Source organism: Oncorhynchus kisutch, linkage group LG19 (genome assembly GCF_002021735.2).
Source record: "Oncorhynchus kisutch isolate 150728-3 linkage group LG19, Okis_V2, whole genome shotgun sequence".
Taxonomy (NCBI): domain Eukaryota; kingdom Metazoa; phylum Chordata; class Actinopteri; order Salmoniformes; family Salmonidae; genus Oncorhynchus; species Oncorhynchus kisutch.
In genome coordinates, this window is record NC_034192.2 from 30208283 (window position 1) to 30228056 (window position 19774).

The following is a 19774-nucleotide window of genomic DNA, read 5'->3' on the forward strand; positions in this document are numbered from 1 at the left end:
TCAGTCACAGAACATGAGTTTTATTGAATCTGACAGGTCACACTTCCAGAAACCAAAGGATATATGTTTCTCTGGTAACCTTAGTCAAAGATGTAAGAGTATGAAGATAGGCTAAAACTGTGTCTCCGATAGAAATCCCAGATCAAACTTGTCGGTGATATCATGGCGACGTTGGCTAGCTAAGCACGTTCACAGAAATACGTCATCGGGTGTAATGGTCGTCTTGCGCCGAACTCCGCATATGGAGGCGTCAACCATTTCATTTTCTGGCCTTCTTTTTGAGGGCCTCAGGCAACTTGAGGAACAACTTGAAGGTTAAACTAATGCACGCTGGGAAATGTAGTATTTTCCCCATATTGAACAGAATTGAAGTGATTAAGGAAATATAATAACTAAGAATTAGAGGTCGACCGATTATGATTTTTCAACGCCGATACCGATACCGATTATTGGAGGACCAAAAAAGCCAATACCGATTAAATAGGCCGATTTCATTATATATATATTTGCAATAATGGCAATTACAACAAAACTGAATGAACAATGAACACTATTATTTGAAATGAATATAATACATAAAAAATATATATTTAGCCTTAAATAGATAATGAAACATGCTAAATTTTGTTTAAATAATGCAAAAACACAGTGTTGGAGAAGAACGTAAAAGTGCAATATGTGCCATGTAAAAAAGCTAACGTTTAAGTTCCTTGCTCAGAACATGAGAACAAATGAAAGCTGGTGGTTCAATATCCCAGTTCTTCAATATTCCCAGTTAATAAGTTTTAGGTTGTAGTTATTATAGGAAATATGACGCATCGACTATGTCTCTCTATACCATTTGTATTTCATATAAAGTTGAAGTTGGAAGTTTACATACACCTTAGCCAAATGCATTTAAACTCAGTTTTTCACATTTCCTGTCATTTAATCAAAGTAAAAATTCCCTGTTTTAGGTCAGTTAGAATCACCAATTTATTTTAAAGAATGTGAATTGTCAGAATAATAGTTGAGAGAATGATTTATTTAAGCTTTTATATCTTTCATCACATTCCCAGTTGGTCAGAAGTTCACATACACTCAATTAGTATTTGGTAGCATCGCCTTTAAATTGGTTAACTTGGGTCAAACATTTCGGGTAGCCTTCCACAAAAAGGTCTCCTTGCTCGCATACGCTTTTTCAGGTCTGCCCACAAATTTTCTATTGGATTGAGGTCAGGGCTTTGTGATGGCCACTCCAATACCTTGACTTTGTTGTTCCTTAAGCCATTTTGCAACAACTTCGGAACTATACTTGAGGTCATTGTCCATTTGGAAGACCCATTTGCGACCAAGCTTTAACATGTCTTGAGATGTTGCTTCAATATATCCACATCATTTTCCTGCCTCATGATGCCACCTATTTTGTGAAGTGCACGAGTCCCTCCTGCAGCAAAGCACCACCACAACATGATGCTGCCACCCCCGTGTTTCACGGTTCACAGCTTGTAAGCCTCCCCCTTTTTCCTCCAAACATAACGATGGTCATTATGGACAAACAGTTCTATTTTTGTTTAATCACACCAGAGGACATTTCTCCAAAAAGTATGATCTTTGTCCCCATGTGCAGTTGCAAACCATAGTCTGGCTATTTTATGGTGGTTTTGGAGCAGTGGCTTCTTCCTTGCTCAGCGGCCTTTCAGGTTATGTCGATATAGGACTCGTTTTACTGTGGATATAGATACTTTTGTACCTGTTTCCTCCAACATATTCACAAGGTCCTTTGCTGTTGTTCTGGGATTGATTTGCACTTTTCTCACCAAAGTACGTTCACCTCTAGGAGACAGAATGCGTCTTCTTCCTGAGTGGTATGACGGCTGTGTGGTCCCATGGTGTTTATACTTGTGTACTATTGTTTGTACAGATGAACGCGGTACGTTCAGGCGTTTGGAAATTTCTCCCAAGGATGAACCAAACTTGTCTTGGCTGATTTAAGTCTAAATATTGCTGTTACATTGCACAACCTTCAATGTTATTTCGGAATTATATACAATTCTGGCAAATTAGTTTGCTGTTGCATATACCCTGACTCTGGGTGCAATGAACGCAAGAGATGTGACACAATTTCCCTAGTTAATATTGCCTGTTAACATGAAATTCTTTTAACTAAATATATAGGTTTAAAACAATATACACTGCTCAAAAAAATAAAGGGAACACCTAAACAACACAATGTAACTCTAAGTCAATCACATTTCTGTGAAATCAAACTGTCCACATAGGAAGCAACACATGCTGTTGTGCAAATAGAATGGAATAGACAACAGGTGGAAATGATAGGCAATTAGCAAGACACCCCGAATAAAGGAGTGGTTCTGCAGGTGGTGACCACAGACCACTTCTCAGTTCCTATGCTTCCTGGCTGATGTTTTGGTCACTTTTGAATGCTGGCGGTGCTTTCACTCTAGTGGTAGCATGAGACGGAGTCTACAACCCACACAAGTGGCTCAGGTAGTGCAGCTCATCCAGGATGGCACATCAAGCGCCTCCATGCTATGGACACTACGCTGACAGACACAGCAAACCTTCTTGCCACAGCTCGCAAGCTGATGTGCAAGGAGGAGCAGGAGGAGCACTGCCAGACCCCTGCAAAATGACCTCCAGCAAGCCACAAATATGCATGTGTCTTCTCAAACGGTCAGAAACAGACTCCATGAGGGTGGTATGAGGGCCCGACGTCCACAGGTGGGGGTTGTGCTTACAGCCCAACACCGTGCAGGACGTTTGGCATTTGCCAGAGAACACCAAGATTGGCAAATTCGCCACTGGCGCCCTGTGCTCTTCACAGATGTAAGCAGGTTCACACTGAGCACATGTGACAGACGTGACAAAGTCTGGAGATGCCGTGGAGAACGTTCTGCTGCCTGCAACATCCTCCAGCATGACCGGTTTGGCGGTGGGTCAGTCATGGTGTGGGGTGGCAGTTCTTTGGGGGGCCGCACAGCCCTCCATGTGCTCGCCAGAGGTAGCCTGACTGCCATTAGGTACCAAGATGTGATCCTCAGACCCCTTGTGAGACCATATGCTGGTGCGGTTGGCCCTGGGTTCCTCCTAATGCAAGACAATGCTAGACCTCATGTGCCTTCCTTCCAGACCTGAATCCATTGAGCACATCTGGGACATCATGTCTCGCTCCCATCCACCAACGCCACGTTGCACCACAGACTGTCCAGGATTTGGCAGATGCTTTAGTCCAGGTCTGGGAGGAGATCCCTCAGGAGACCATCCGCAACCTCATCAGGAGCATGCCCAGGCATTGTAGGGAGATCATACAGGCACGTGGAGGCCACACACACTACTGAGCCTCATTTTGACTTGTTTTAAGGACATTACATCAAAGTTGGATAGCCTGTAGTGTGGTTTTCCACTTTAATTTTGAGTGTGACTCCAAATCCAGACCTCCATGGGTTGATAAATTTGATTTCCATCGAAAAATTTTGTTTGATTTTGTTGTCAGCACATTCAACTATGTAAAGAAAAAAGTATTTAATAAGAATATTTCATTCATTCAGATCTAGGATGTGTTATTTTAGTGTTCCCTTTATTTTTTGAGCAGTGTACTTCTGTGTATTGATTTTTTAGAAAGGCATTGATGTTTATGGTTAGGTACATTCGTGCAACGATTGTGCTTTTTTCGCGAATGCGCTTTTGTTAAATCATCCCCCGTTTGGCGAAGTATGCTGTGATTCGCTGATAAATTAACAGGCACCGCATTGATTACATGCAATGCAGGACAAGCTAGTTAACCTAGTAATATCATCAACCATGTGCAGTTAACTAGTGATTATGTGAAGATTGATTGTTTTTTATAAGATAAATTTTATGTTAGCTAGCAACTTAACTTCGGCGTCCAAAAATGCCGATTACCGATTGTTATGAAACCTTGAAATCGGCCCTAATTAATCAGCCATGCCGATTAATCGGTCGACCTCTACTAGGAATATCCACATACGGGTTTTGTTTTCCTCTATCATTAATTGTAGCCCTTTCCACTCACAGACACTGTCATCCCGTGTCATTAACAAGCACCTTAATAGGAACTTAGGTGCTTTGTGTCACAGCGCTGCATGGGTTTTGACTAACAGCCGTTATAAACTTGAGAAGCGAGCAAGACAAGAAGATGCCCCCAAACCTCCAGCGAATTAGGCTACATTTGCACATTTGTTGCTGCCTGACTGAGGGAAATGTGTTCTGAAAGATGAGTTGTTGAAGATCATAATATATAAATACCACTTTGATGTCATACCAGCAAACCACACACCCACGAGTCCAAATGTGCACTTACCATTTCCATATTTGAAAACTTGTGTTATTTACAGTATCAACATTCATGATCAATGTGTTTGATCCACTGTTACAAAGATGACATGCGTTATACCCTGGGTTGTCCTGAACAGAATGTTTGACATGTTGCAAAGGAAATTAGTCACGGAACACACGCTTGAATGCACTCATGACTCCATTCTATGCGCAATCAAAATGACAATCTCTTAGTCTGACGTGCCGTTTGAAAGCCTAACCCTGTAAGATCAGATTTTATAACGTACTGTAGCTAGCCATGCTGGCAATAGATTAAGCCTTCAACATGATGGAATGTTTTTAGATTGGGTAAACAACAACAGTAATTGTGTGATGGTGGGGACACAGGGCTGTGTTCCTGTACAAACAACAGTAATTGTGTGATGGTGGGGACACAGGTCTGTGTTCCTGTACAAACAACAGTAATTGTGTGATGGTGGGGACACAGGGCTGTGTTCCTGTACAAACAACAGTAATTGTGTGATGGTGGGGACACAGGGCTGTGTTCCTGTACAAACAACAGTAATTGTGTGATGGTGGGGACACAGGTCTGTGTTCCTGTACAAACAACAGTAATAGTGTGATGGTGGGGACACAGGGCTGTGTTCCTGTTCAAACAACAGTAATTGTGTGATGGTGGCGACACAGGGCTGTGTTCCTGTACAAACAACAGTAATTGTGTTATGGTGGGGACACAGGTCTGTGTTCCTGTACAAACAACAGTAATTGTGTGATGGTGGGGACACAGGGCTGTGTTCCTGTACAAACAACAGTAATTGTGTGATGGTGGGGACACAGGGCTGTGTTCCTGTACAAACAACAGTAATTGTGTGATGGTGGGGACACAGGTCTGTGTTCCTGTACAAACAACAGTAATTGTGTGATGGTGGGGACACAGGGCTGTGTTCCTGTACAAACAACAGTAATTGTGTGATGGTGGGGACACAGGTCTGTGTTCCTGTACAAACAACAGTAATAGTGTGATGGTGGGGACACAGGGCTGTGTTCCTGTTCAAACAACAGTAATTGTGTGATGGTGGCGACACAGGGCTGTGTTCCTGTACAAACAACAGTAAATGTGTATTGGTGGGGACACAGGTCTGTGTTCCTGTACAAACAACAGTAATTGTGTGATGGTGGGGACACAGGGCTGTGTTCCTGTACAAACAACAGTAATTGTGTGATGGTGGGGACACAGGGCTGTGTTCCTGTACAAACAACAGTAATTGTGTGATGGTGGTGACACAGGGCTGTGTTCCTGTACAAACAACAGTAATTGTGTGATGGTGGGGACACAGGGCTGTGTTCCTGTACAAACAACAGTAATTGTGTGATGGTGGCGACACAGGGCTGTGTTCCGGTACAAACAACAGTAATTGTGTGATGGTGGGGACACAGGTCTGTGTTCCTGTACAAACAACAGTAATTGTGTGATGGTGGGGACACAGAGCTGTGTTCCTGTACAAACAACAGTAATTGTGTGATGGTGGGGACACAGGGCTGTGTTCCTGTACAAACAACAGTAATTTTGTGATGGTGGGGACACAGGGCTGTGTTCCTGTACAAACAACAGTAATTGTGTGATGGTGGGGACACAGGTCTGTGTTCCTGTACAAACAACAGTAATTGTGTGATGGTGGGGACACAGGGCTGTGTTCCTGTACAAACAACAGTAATTGTGTGATGGTGGGGACACAGGGCTGTGTTCCTGTACAAACAACAGTAATTGTGTGATGGTGGGGACACAGGTCTGTGTTCCTGTACAAACAACAGTAATAGTGTGATGGTGGGGACACAGGGCTGTGTTCCTGTTCAAACAACAGTAATTGTGTGATGGTGGCGACACAGGGCTGTGTTCCTGTACAAACAACAGTAATTGTGTTATGGTGGGGACACAGGTCTGTGTTCCTGTACAAACAACAGTAATTGTGTGATGGTGGGGACACAGGGCTGTGTTCCTGTACAAACAACAGTAATTGTGTGATGGTGGGGACACAGGGCTGTGTTCCTGTACAAACAACAGTAATTGTGTGATGGTGGTGACACAGGGCTGTGTTCCTGTACAAACAACAGTAATTGTGTGATGGTGGGGACACAGGGCTGTGTTCCTGTACAAACAACAGTAATTGTGTGATGGTGGCGACACAGGGCTGTGTTCCTGTACAAACAACAGTAATTGTGTGATGGTGGGGACACAGGTCTGTGTTCCTGTACAAACAACAGTAATTGTGTGATGGTGGGGACACAGAGCTGTGTTCCTGTACAAACAACAGTAATTGTGTGATGGTGGGGACACAGGGCTGTGTTCCTGTACAAACAACAGTAATTTTGTGATGGTGGGGACACAGGGCTGTGTTCCTGTACAAACAACAGTAATTGTGTGATGGTGGGGACACAGGTCTGTGTTCCTGTACAAACAACAGTAATTGTGTGATGGTGGGGACACAGGGCTGTGTTCCTGTACAAACAACAGTAATTGTGTGATGGTGGCGACACAGGGCTGTGTTCCTGTACAAACAACAGTAATTGTGTTATGGTGGGGACACAGGTCTGTGTTCCTGTACAAACAACAGTAATTGTGTGATGGTGGGGACACAGGGCTGTGTTCCTGTACAAACAACAGTAATTGTGTGATGGTGGGGACACAGGGCTGTGTTCCTGTATAAACAACAGTAATTGTGTGATGGTGGTGACACAGGGCTGTGTTCCTGTACAAACAACAGTAATTGTGTGATGGTGGGGACACAGGGCTGTGTTCCTGTACAAACAACAGTAATTGTGTGATGGTGGCGACACAGGGCTGTGTTCCTGTACAAACAACAGTAATTGTGTGATGGTGGGGACACAGGTCTGTGTTCCTGTACAAACAACAGTAATTGTGTGATGGTGGGGACACAGAGCTGTGTTCCTGTACAAACAACAGTAATTGTGTGATGGTGGGGACACAGGGCTGTGTTCCTGTACAAACAACAGTAATTGTGTTATGGTGGGGACACAGGTCTGTGTTCCTGTACAAACAACAGTAATTGTGTGATGGTGGGGACACAGGGCTGTGTTCCTGTACAAACAACAGTAATTGTGTGATGGTGGGGACACAGGGCTGTGTTCCTGTACAAACAACAGTAATTGTGTGATGGTGGTGACACAGGGCTGTGTTCCTGTACAAACAACAGTAATTGTGTGATGGTGGGGACACAGGGCTGTGTTCCTGTACAAACAACAGTAATTGTGTGATGGTGGCGACACAGGGCTGTGTTCCTGTACAAACAACAGTAATTGTGTGATGGTGGGGACACAGGTCCGTGTTCCTGTACAAACAACAGTAATTGTGTGATGGTGGGGACACAGAGCTGTGTTCCTGTACAAACAACAGTAATTGTGTGATGGTGGGGACACAGGGCTGTGTTCCTGTACAAACAACAGTAATTTTGTGATGGTGGGGACACAGGGCTGTGTTCCTGTACAAACAACAGTAATTGTGTGATGGTGGGGACACAGGTCTGTGTTCCTGTACAAACAACAGTAATAGTGTGATGGTGGGGACACAGGGCTGTGTTCCTGTTCAAACAACAGTAATTGTGTGATGGTGGCGACACAGGGCTGTGTTCCTGTACAAACAACAGTAATTGTGTTATGGTGGGGACACAGGTCTGTGTTCCTGTACAAACAACAGTAATTGTGTGATGGTGGGGACACAGGGCTGTGTTCCTGTACAAACAACAGTAATTGTGTGATGGTGGGGACACAGGGCTGTGTTCCTGTACAAACAACAGTAATTGTGTGATGGTGGTGACACAGGGCTGTGTTCCTGTACAAACAACAGTAATTGTGTGATGGTGGGGACACAGGGCTGTGTTCCTGTACAAACAACAGTAATTGTGTGATGGTGGCGACACAGGGCTGTGTTCCTGTACAAACAACAGTAATTGTGTGATGGTGGGGACACAGGTCTGTGTTCCTGTACAAACAACAGTAATTGTGTGATGGTGGGGACACAGAGCTGTGTTCCTGTACAAACAACAGTAATTGTGTGATGGTGGGGACACAGCGCTGTGTTCCTGTACAAACAACAGTAATTTTGTGATGGTGGGGACACAGGGCTGTGTTCCTGTACAAACAACAGTAATTGTGTGATGGTGGGGACACAGGGCTGTGTTCCTGTACAAACAACAGTAATTGTGTGATGGTGGGGACACAGGGCTGTGTTCCTGTACAAACAACAGTAATTGTGTGATGGTGGGGACACAGGGCTGTGTTCCTGTTCAAACAACAGTAATTGTGTGATGGTGGCGACACAGGGCTGTGTTCCTGTACAAACAACAGTAATTGTGTTATGGTGGGGACACAGGTCTGTGTTCCTGTACAAACAACAGTAATTGTGTGATGGTGGGGACACAGGGCTGTGTTCCTGTATAAACAACAGTAATTGTGTGATGGTGGTGACACAGGGCTGTGTTCCTGTACAAACAACAGTAATTGTGTGATGGTGGGGACACAGGGCTGTGTTCCTGTACAAACAACAGTAATTGTGTGATGGTGGCGACACAGGGCTGTGTTCCTGTACAAACAACAGTAATTGTGTGATGGTGGGGACACAGGTCTGTGTTCCTGTACAAACAACAGTAATTGTGTGATGGTGGGGACACAGAGCTGTGTTCCTGTACAAACAACAGTAATTGTGTGATGGTGGGGACACAGGGCTGTGTTCCTGTACAAACAACAGTAATTGTGTGATGGTGGGGACACAGGGCTGCGTTCCTGTACAAACAACAGTAATTGTGTGATGGTGGGGACACAGGGCTGCGTTCCTGTACAAACAACAGTAATTGTGTGATGGTGGGGACACAGGGCTGTGTTCCTGTACAAACAACAGTAATTGTGTGATGGTGGGGACACAGGGCTGCGTTCCTGTACAAACAACAGTAATTGTGTGATGGTGGGGACACAGGGCTGCGTTCCTGTACAAACAACAGTAATTGTGTGATGGTGGGGACACAGGGCTGTGTTCCTGTGCAAACAACAGTAATTGTGTGCTGGTGGGGACACAGGGCTGTGTTCCTGTACAAACAACAGTAATTGTGTGATGGTGGGGACACAGGGCTGTGTTCCTGTGCAAACAACAGTAATTGTGTGCTGGTGGGGACACAGGGCTGTGTTCCTGTACAAACAACAGTAATTGTGTGATGGTGGGTACACAGGGCTGTGTTCCTGTACAAACAACAGTAATTGTGTGATGGTGAGGATACAGGGCTGTGCTCCTGTACAAACAACAGTTTGTACAGGAGCACAGTAATTGTGTGCTGGTGAGGACACAGGACTGTGCTCCCATACAACAACAACAAAAAAGTGTGCTTGCTTCAGTTCCTCAATGGCAAAGCTAAAAGAGCTAAAAAAATAAATAAATAAAAGCACCTTATAGTTGAAGGCAATGAAATTATTTCGGAACTGTGCACAGTTTGAAGAGGTGTGTGGCCACTTTGAGACACATCTCACTCAAGCCCTTGTAATAGTTGTTTTTTTTTCATCCTGCACATACTCCAAAATGTCAATGAATAGTCTTATTGTGTTACTGAATGTATTGAGAGCATTTTCAAATTACGTTATGGACAAATGCTGTGAAAAGTACAGTAAATGTGGAATGCACATCATATCAACAGGGTAATATTGGATTCAGTCTTGTGTCAGGTGGACTCATGTGTCCTCACCTTTGGTCCAATAATTGACCCACAATCTGCAAACTGTTCTCTTTCAATTGCTACCATGGTTATGCATATGTTTTAAAAAAAATAGTTATTCTGTTTTGATGAATTAAAAAAATGATTACGCTCAAATAGCGCTCCTGGGAAGTAGTGACGCGCCGACATACGCCGAGTTTCCTGAGACCAGTCACAAATGAGGGATACAAAGTATATTGAAAGCAGGTTCTTCCACAAATGTCTGATTCCTGAGTAAATTAAGCAATTAACATCCCATCATGCTTAGGGTCATGTACTGTATAAAAATGCTGGGCAGGCCATTATATTTGCTACCATGGCTATGTCCCCACAGGATGACAATGGACCCAGCCACAGGGCACGAGCGGCAACTGAATGGTTTGATGAGCAAGGAAACGATTTAAACCATATCGTCACGCCCTGACCTTGGTTATCTTTGTTTCCTTTATTATTTTGGTTAGGTCAGGGTGTGACGAGGGTGGTATGTGTGTTTTTTCCTTGTCTAGGGTTTTTTGTATATCTGTGGGTTTTTGGTTTGTCTAGGTAAATGTCGGTCTATGGTGGCCTGAATTGGTTCCCAATCAGAGGCAGCTGTTTATCGTTGTCTCTGATTGGGGATCCTATTTAGGTTGCCATTGTCCATTTTGGCTTTGTGGGTTATTGTCTATATGTAGTTGCCTGTCAGCACTCGTGTCTTATAGCGGCACTGTCGTTTGTTTAGTGTTCTTTGTGTAATTAAAAGAAGAATGTTTTCTTATCACGCTGTGCCTTGGTCTCGTCGTTATAACGAACGTGACACATATGCCATGGCCCTCTCAGTTACCAGATCTCAACCCAATTGGAAACCTATGGAAGATTTTGTAGTGGCGCCTGAGACAGTTTCCCACCTCCTTCAACAAAACATCAAATTATTTCATTTTTTTATGGAAGAATGGTGTCACGTCCCTCCTTGTAGAATCTATGCCAAGGTGCATTGAAGCTGTTCAGATTCGTGGTGGCCCAGCACCCTATTAAGACACTTTATGTTGGTGTTTCCTTTATTTTGGCTGTTACCTGTATATTTCTATAGACTACACCTAATATAGAATAGAAGAGGCAATTTAATTTAATGTCACTGAATTCAATTATATTCCCTTTACAGATTTCCTTGATTGCTTACTGTAAACACAAAAACTGGTTCCTGTAGCACTAAAACCCATAGCCTTACGTCATTCCCAAAAACACACACACACATTTCCCATAACCGTAAACACTATTCCCCTGTAAACTCTTTTGGCAAAACCTTACACAAAAGTGGCCCAATAAATCATTCATTGCACTATATATTCAATCAACAAATACATGCTCTCAAATTCAACAAAAATTAGAATTTGAGGCATTCTCAAATCAATTCTGAATTGAGCCCAACACTTGTTTCACCATGCGTGTGTGTGTGTGTGTGTGTGTGTGTGTGTGTGTGTGTGTGTGTGTGTGTGTGTGTGTGTGTGTGTGTGTGTGTGTGTGTGTGTGTGTGTGTGTGTGTGTGTGTGTGTGTGTGTGTGTGTGTGTGTGTGTGTGTGTGTGTGTGTGTGTGTATGCGACTTGTGTGTGGGTGTAATACATGTCTCTGCTGTCCAGGTGTTCTCCCACCTGTTGCTAAAGGTTAGCAGGGATGATGACAGGTCTGCCATCCACCGCCCGTCTATCCTTTTGTCAATCTGTCTTTCTATCTGTCTGATTGTTAGATTGAGACGTACATTAGAGAAAGGTCTGGGACCCATAGAGATCCCATAAATCATCAGTTTCTTTATGTGATTTTATGCTCTCTGCCCAGCTTCCAGTTCCAGCCAATGAAGTACTCCCTCTCTCCCTCTCCGGGCCTTCCTATTGGCTGAATCCATACCTGTATACCTGCCTGACTCTATGTTCCCACGGCAACACAATGCCGCCCTATCATTTGGCTGCACCCTCTGATTATCTCGAGCCTGGTCCATCTGGAATGTAAGTTTAGATGGCTGTGAGAATGTCTTTATGAAGACTGCTATTTTATTTAATAGTTTACAGTACAAAACATATGTACAAGCTTATGTACAGTCCATGTGTTGGGATCAGGCAATCAGTTCAAGTTAATACAGACCTCTTTCTCGCTCTGTTTATCCCTCCTCTCTCTCCCTTTCCCTTTCCCTCCCTCCTCTCTCTCTCCCTTTCCCTCCTCTTTCTCTTCCTCCCCCCCCTATCCCCCTCTCTCTGTCTGTGGTCTGGGCTAGGATGAGGAGAACAGTGGTGGCAGGAAACAGAAGAACAGCAGGAACTGCCTTTCCTCTCTTCTCCTCTGGGCTAACACACTCTACTGTACATTCCACACATCTCTCTCTCTCTCTCTCTCTCTCTCTATCTCTCTATCTTTTGCTCTCTCTCTCTCTCCCTCTGCTACGGAAAAATCCCCAAACACACACACACACACGCTCTCTCTTTCTCCAGCCTGGCTGTCTTTCTAATGCATACAGGAGAGCAGAGAATGACACACACACACTTCGAACAGCTTCTTTAGCTTTGACCGAGTATGCTAGGCCAGGGGGAAAGCCATTAGTGGGACGAGGTTTATAAACACACACACACACACACGGATGTATAAAATATTCCAAGAGGCTAGGTTAGGTAAGTTTAGGATATGATTTCTGTACTGAAATTCTTCCACTAAAATAAATTCTCTCCCACATGAGGGGGAGTCTGAGGGAAGGGGCATACTACAGTCATGCTGTAATTAAATTTTCCTTTACCCCACCACCACATGACCACCATCTCCAACGCCCTTTTCCCCACTGTGCCGTGCCGCCTCTCCTCAACTACTCAACAAGACCTCACCAGTTGATCACATAGGCTTTCTTCACAAGAAACAAATTCACCTCAAAGACCATTCATTTTTCCACACCAGCCTTGTTCTCATTCTCTCTCTCTCTCCTCTCTCCCTGTCTCTCTCCTTGTCTCTTGGTTTCTCTGCACTCTGCTTTGGCTCCCCTTCTGTCTCTTTTTCTCCCTCCCTGTCTTTTCCTTCACCCCTCTCCTCTCTGCCACTCCCTTCATTCCCATCTCCTCACTCTCCCTTTCTCTCCTTTTCTCTCTCCCTTTCCCCTCTCTCTGGATTGTGGCTAGTGGCCAGGCAGTGAGCTGGGGGCAGGCCAGAGCAGAGCAGAGAGGTGGTGTAGGGCCTGCCCCTTGTGCCCATGCTGGCAGTATATTGGCTGGCTACTGGCTGGCTGTCTGGCTGCTGGCTGGGTGCCTGCTCTCTCAGCTGGTCAAAGGGTCCCCAGTGTACTCAGCTCTAAACGGCTCCAGTTGTTGGCTGTCGACTAATGAACAATGGTCTAATGAAGGAACATCCTCTCCTCCCTTCTCTTCTTTCCCTCCCTTCTCCTCTTCTTATTCCCTAAGAGGAGGGGTCCTGTCCTCCTCTTCTCCTCCTCCCTTCTCTTCTTTCCCTCCCTTCTCCTCTTCTTATTCCCTAAGAGGAGGGGTCCTGTCCTCCTCTTCTCTTCCTCCCTTCTCTTCTTTCCCTCCCTTCTCCTCTTCTTATTCCCTAAGAGGAGGGGTCCTGTCCTCCTCTTCTCTTCCTCCCTTCTCTTCTTTCCCTCCCTTCTCCTCTTCTTATTCCCTAAGAGGAGGGGTCCTGTCCTCCTCTTCTCTTCCTCCCTTCTCTTCTTTCCCTCCCTTCTCCTCTTCTTATTCCCTAAGAGGAGGGGTCCTGTCCTCCTCTTCTCTTCCTCCCTTCTCTTCTTTCCCTCCCTTCTCCTCTTCTTATTCCCTAAGAGGAGGGGTCCTGTCCTCCTCTTCTCTTCCTCCCTTCTCTTCTTTCCCTCCCTTCTCCTCTTCTTATTCCCTAAGAGGAGGGGTCCTGTCCTCCTCTTCTCCTCCTCTCTTCTCTGCAGGCAAGTCAAAAACACATACACAGTCCCACAGTGACAAAAAAATGCAGGTCATTGGGGCCTCCCTCTCCTCCACCCCCCGAGACAAACACACAGACCAAATATCCATGCATGACATTTCAAACCCATCGCTCACTACATTTAGTCTTCAAAATACCTACCTAACATTGCATTGACAACAGAAATACAACTAACTCTTAATCTTTTGATTTGATCATTTCAATAAACACACTCAAGCAAATCACATAGCCTATTTCAATATATCAAATGACATCTGTATAACAAACTTCAGTGTTACCTCTCTCTGACTTCGACTGAGTGGAAAGTGGAGCCAAGTAGAACACAACTCAGCTACTACACACGCGACGTGTGTACAGGCGACGTGGGCCTCAACGAGGAGCATCAACAAAATAGCAACATGACCCCTCCATGACCTCTGAACCCTGGGGTCAACCAGGAAGCATGCTGAGTCACCAGAGAGAAGTCAAGGGGTTACACAGTAGAGTTCTTTCTCTTTCCCCTCTCTCTCTCTCTCTCTCTCTCTCTCTCTCTCTCTTGCTCTCGCTCTTCCTTCTCTCTCTCTCTCTCTCTCTCTCTCTCTCTCTCTCTCTCTCTCTCTCTTGCTCTCGCTCTTCCTCTCTCCCTCTCTCTCTCTCTCTGTCTCTCTCTCTCTCTGTCTCTCTCTCTCTCTCGCTCTCGCTCTTTCCTCTCTCTCTCTCTCTCTGTCTCTCTCTCTCTCTATCTCTCGCTCTTGCTCTTCCTCTCTCTCTCTCTCTCTCTCTCTCTCTCTCTCTCTCTCTCTCTCTCTCTCTCTCTCTCTCTCTCGCTCTCGCTCTTCCTCTCTCTCTCTCTCTCTCTCTCTGTCTCTCTCTCTCTCTCTCTCTTGCTCTCGCTCTTCCTCTCTCTCTCTCTCTCTTGCTCTCGCTCTTCCTCTCTCTCTCTCTCTCTCTCTCTCTTGCTCTCGCTCTTCCTCTCTCTCTTCCTCTCTCTCTCTGTCTCTCTGTCTACGCACTGGCGTTCCTATGGAAACTCGGACATGGCTCCTCTCTCGCTCTCGCTCTCTCTCTCTCTCTCTCTCTCTCTCTCTCTCTCTCGCAGTCGTTGACACATAAGCACACACAATCTAAAGATTGGGATAGGAATGGCGACTCATAACCTCACTCCACAGGCCTTCCAGGCCATCTAAATTGAGGAAAAACATCCTTACACAGTCCTGAACAGCAAAAACAGATTTGACAAAAACAGAAACATCACCAATGCAATGCATCCAGTCAAATGAGCTAGATTTTCATAAAGCACAGAGCTCGATAAAGCACCACCAATCAGCAATAAGAACCGCACAGGAAATTCTATACAGCGCAGTACACTTGAGCGGGACGAATGTCAAACTCAGTACAGAACTAAAAAAGTGTTAAGAGACAATTAGATGGGCGCTGTTCACAGCGGACACAGGCATTAACCCAAACAACCCAAACTCACCAGGCCGTCGCAGTTGCTGATTGCTACGGTGGCTCCGGGCGTGTCTGTGACGTCACCCACGTAGAAACAATCTCCCTGCAGTGGCTCGGAGCGCGTGGCTGTCCCGTTGCTGTCGTTATCATCGTGCCACTCCATCTTGGCTCCGGGGGCCACCAGTCGCGCATTGTGCCGCAGACGCAGGTGGAACTCCCGGCCGAAGACGGTGACGTTTGTAGTAAAGCTGTCTGTGTCGGGGCCCTCCATCCTCCTCGTACATTTCCTCTCTTTCTTCATCTCCTCCTCCTCCCCCGTTCTCTCCGGTCTCCCTCCTCCAGCGCCTATGGGGCTGCCCCGCCCCCACCCCCGGCCGGCCGGCCGACACGGCGTGGGACAGGAAGCGGCCGTCTGCGTCCACGCTCACGGGCCTCACCAGTCCATACTCCCCCAGGACATGCTGCAGGGAGTCTGAAGGTTGGAGGAGGGGAGAGATGGGAAGAGGGACAGGTGGATAGGAAATGAGGGAGAAAAGGGTGGTGGGAGGAGAGGGTGGAGAGGGACAAGTGGGACAGGTGGAGGCGGGGAGAGGGGGAGGGAGAGAGGGAGAAGGACAGGGGGATAGGTGGATGGTGGTGAGGGAGGGAGAGCAGAGGAGAAGGGAGTAGAGGAGGAGAGAGGTTGGCGGGAGAGATAGGATGGGAGAGGAGAAGAAGGAGAGAAGAGGTGAGAGAGGAATGCAGATGGAGGATAAGTGGGAGATGAGGAAGGGATGGAGAAGGGGGAGATGAGGAGGATAGGAAAGGGCAGGAATGAGAGAGAATAAGAAAATTAGACAGAGAGAGATAGGCAGAGTTGGGAAAGAGAATTAGGGAAAAGGGGAGGGGTTACATTAGAGATGTCATGTTCTGTTCCTAATTGCATCCCTTCTAGATCACAGAGAAAATATGCATGGACTTCAAACAGATAAGCCTGCCCAACACAGAGACACACAAACATACACACCCCACCCCTGAACCCAGATGCAACCCCACATCCTTGATGGGCTGTGTGCTGTTTGCTCTATGACACTCACAAGCCACACAAGAGTCGAAGGTAAGGGGTTCTACATAGAAGATCATAGGAAATCCAAGGATGTGTCTATAATACTGTTATAAGTTCACATAGTTGCTATCACAAACTCTAAGTTGACACTGACTAGTAGGACATTAATTTCCCAATGAGCAAACAATATCCATACTTTCAGCGTTCTTATACATTCATTTATTATCAGGTTTTTGATTGGCTGACCAAATTTTTATTGACCTTTGTCAATAAAACTCACGAATGCAACTGTTTATGTACATGTTATATTCCACTTGTAGCCATGGTTGTCCTGAAAAGAAAATGGTAAAACACTTAAATGTGAGGCTAAATCTGAGGGCAGAGCAAGCGGATGAAAGAGAGTAGTTACTGTCAGCTTGTTTTGCTGTGGGAAGTCTGGTTACAATGGAGTTAACATTTGGAGAGACATGCAGCCTAATTAATATAATGTATTTTAGCCTATTGCATCACCATCATTATTTCTTCCCCATAATCAGGTCTTAATGCACTGTAGGCCGTTTTCTTGGCGACGCACCGCAATATAACTGTGACACTGACAGTGACACCTCCCTCGGAGGCAGCTTTTAGACGCGTGAGAGAGACGCTCCCTCCGGGGCGCTAGTGACAGAACGCTGCGCCTCGCCCACATATCACTACTCTCTACTCAAAGCCGCAGCACTAGATCACGTCAGTGACACTAACGACTCTCCGCTGTCCTTCTCAATATCACTTGCATGATTATTATCTAAACAGATATTTTAACACAGATAATACATATTATGGTGTTTTGTTTGAATCACTGGGCTACAATGAGTGTAACCGAGATCATTATTTAATATCGGTGCAAATAAGCAGGCGAGGGTGAGGTGCACCACATACTTGATTCCTGCAAGATTTTATCAATCTGATTCCTTGTCTGATTCCATGATAACAGAGCCCAACATGTTTTGGTAGGCTATATAATTTCCCCATGGTCACTAAATAAAAGTTTTCTGCAAAACATGAGTGAGATATGGATACTAAGCGTAAACTGTGCAATGTTATTATTCTGCAATGTATATTGTTATTATTATTAGGACTAGTATTATTCTCTAATGTAACGGGGATTAGATGTTCATTTCTAATCGAAAACATCCGACCCTTCTCTTCTTGTGACCAAATCGATAGGTTCTATCTCCACCTAATCACATAAGGTTACTCCATGGCAAACGCCGACAACAAACCTATCCTTGCATCCTTTCACAGCCAAAGTGAATTCCCCTGCCCTGACTGTCCGAAATGCTAAACCGCCCGCCCGCGTCAGGAGCGGGATGAGGAGAAGAGAGAGAGAAACGCACACTTAACAACACTGCCTGTCCTGACACAGCACAGAGAGAGAGCAGTCTCCGGGAAAAGTATCGGGAACCTTGATCCACTAACCTTGATCCATCCACTAAACCAAAGTTTAAAAGGGACGTTTTTAGGGTGTGTATATACAGTAGCTGCAGCCTACTGCCCAGGCTACTATGTTGGGCGCGCAGAAGGTTGCGTCTACCCAATTGACCCCCAGCGTATGGAAACAGCAAAATATTGTAAACATAAACAGTCCCACGTTTACGTACCTACGCTACTGGCGATATATAGGCCACTCGTGTGCAGAAAGGCCGACAGAAAGATTAAGATAGTCAATCCAGGCGCGAGACCCATGGCAGCTCCGAACTGCGCAGGTGAGAGAGTGGGACTTCGGGCTCCAGTGTGCTAAAGTTCCCCGCGACTAGCCACACCGCCACGACAGCAACAGCACAGCAGCCCGCAACTAACTGCCAAGTGCACCGGGAGAGAACGCTCTCTCTCTCTCTCTCTCTCTCTCTCTCTCTCTCTCTCTCTCTCTCTCTCTCTCTCTCTCTCTCTCTCTCTCTCTCTCTCTCTCTCTCTCTCTCTCTCTCTCTCTCTCTCTCTCTCTCTCTCTCTCTCTCTCTCTCTCTCTCTCTCTCTCTCTCTCAACCCCTCCCTCTCTCTGTCTCTCTCTCGCTTTCTCAATCTCACTCGCTCACACACACTCTTTCTCTCTCTCTCGCTCCTGCTCCTTGCCTCCGCGATCTGACAACTCCCCGACTCTACATACACATACACGCGCGCCCACACATTTCTCTGACTGTACTCACGCAGGGAGGCGCGAGGTAGATGAGGATAGTTCTGAAAACATTGGGCGTGCTGCGACTGATTGACAGTTCATGACAGGTTAAATAAACGAGAGGAACATCTGTGAAAATGACCAACCTTTCCCCTTCCACCCGAGAAATAGTAATTTAATATTGGGAAAAGTTGTTTTGTAACTTTAAACTATTCTCCCGAATCAATTATGTTTGGAGTGCATGTTTCACTGGTCACGCCGCCAACACTGTGCACCATTCTGAAAAGCTTGCATAAACTTTGAATATCCAGTGAGCGTCCGGAGTCAGAATAAGCAGTGGTGCAACATCGCCTTGCGTGGCGGCAGACGGAACTGAAAGGCTAAGGTCGGGAGGGGAATGAAAAAGCACAACCGAAGGCAAATATAAAGCATCTTACGTTTCATGTCCAGTCTTTAGGCATCCTCTTTCATTGTGGTATACAGAACCTTGCCACATCTTAACTTTTAAAACGTTTAGGAAATTAAGTAAAGTACACGAAAAGAGAAGAGAAGAACAGTGTGTTCCATGTTTGAGCTTTGTTTTACATTTGTGTATTGTGACCTCTGCTCTGCAAGGTTGCCTGTGCAGTGTGGTCTTGTCTCTCTCCTTTCTCCTCTCGCACAGTGACTTCATGCACCCGTGTTACATCTGGCTTCATTATCCGTTATAGGATTGGGCTGTCAACTCATTACCACCTACTGCCTGCGGTGAGAGAGAAATATGGGGTTGTATGATATGGAGAGAGACAGAGCAGGCAGAGAAAGTAAAACAAAAATGGGAGAGAGAGAGAGATAAATGGATAGGGTGAGATACTGTATATCTGGGCCAGTGTGGGTGCATGCAGGTAAAAACATCCCAATAACACATGGAGGTCCTCACAATACTAACAGAGACACCGCACCTGTGTTTGTGTGTGTGTGTGTGTGTGTGTGTGTGTGTGTGTGAGAGAGAGAGGAGATCTTTCACCAGGTATTTACAGTACATCACATGAAGGCCCTCAAGGCTTTGTAGAATCGCCCTCAGCCTCTCCCACACACACACACACACACACACACGCACACACTCACACATGCACGCACGCACGCACGCAGGAAGGCAGAAAGGCGCACTCACTCACACACACACACGAAAC

At 45.7% G+C, this 19774-nt stretch overlaps 1 protein-coding gene across 2 annotated transcripts in view; it reads right to left on the reverse strand.

Moving 5' to 3' along the window:
* The window catches only part of LOC109864977 (A disintegrin and metalloproteinase with thrombospondin motifs 2), a 203532-nt gene extending 185169 nt beyond the window's left edge, over positions 1 to 18363 (reverse strand). For both annotated transcript variants that reach the window (XM_031797112.1, XM_031797111.1), the window contains exons 1-2: positions 18091 to 18363; positions 15434 to 15877 (exon numbers count right to left, since the gene is read on the reverse strand). In XM_031797112.1, the coding sequence (XP_031652972.1) occupies positions 15434 to 15706 (273 nt within the window). In that variant the 5' untranslated portion in view covers positions 15707 to 15877; positions 18091 to 18363. The remainder of the gene's footprint in view (positions 1 to 15433; positions 15878 to 18090) is intronic.
* Positions 18364 to 19774: the final 1411 nt, after the last annotated feature.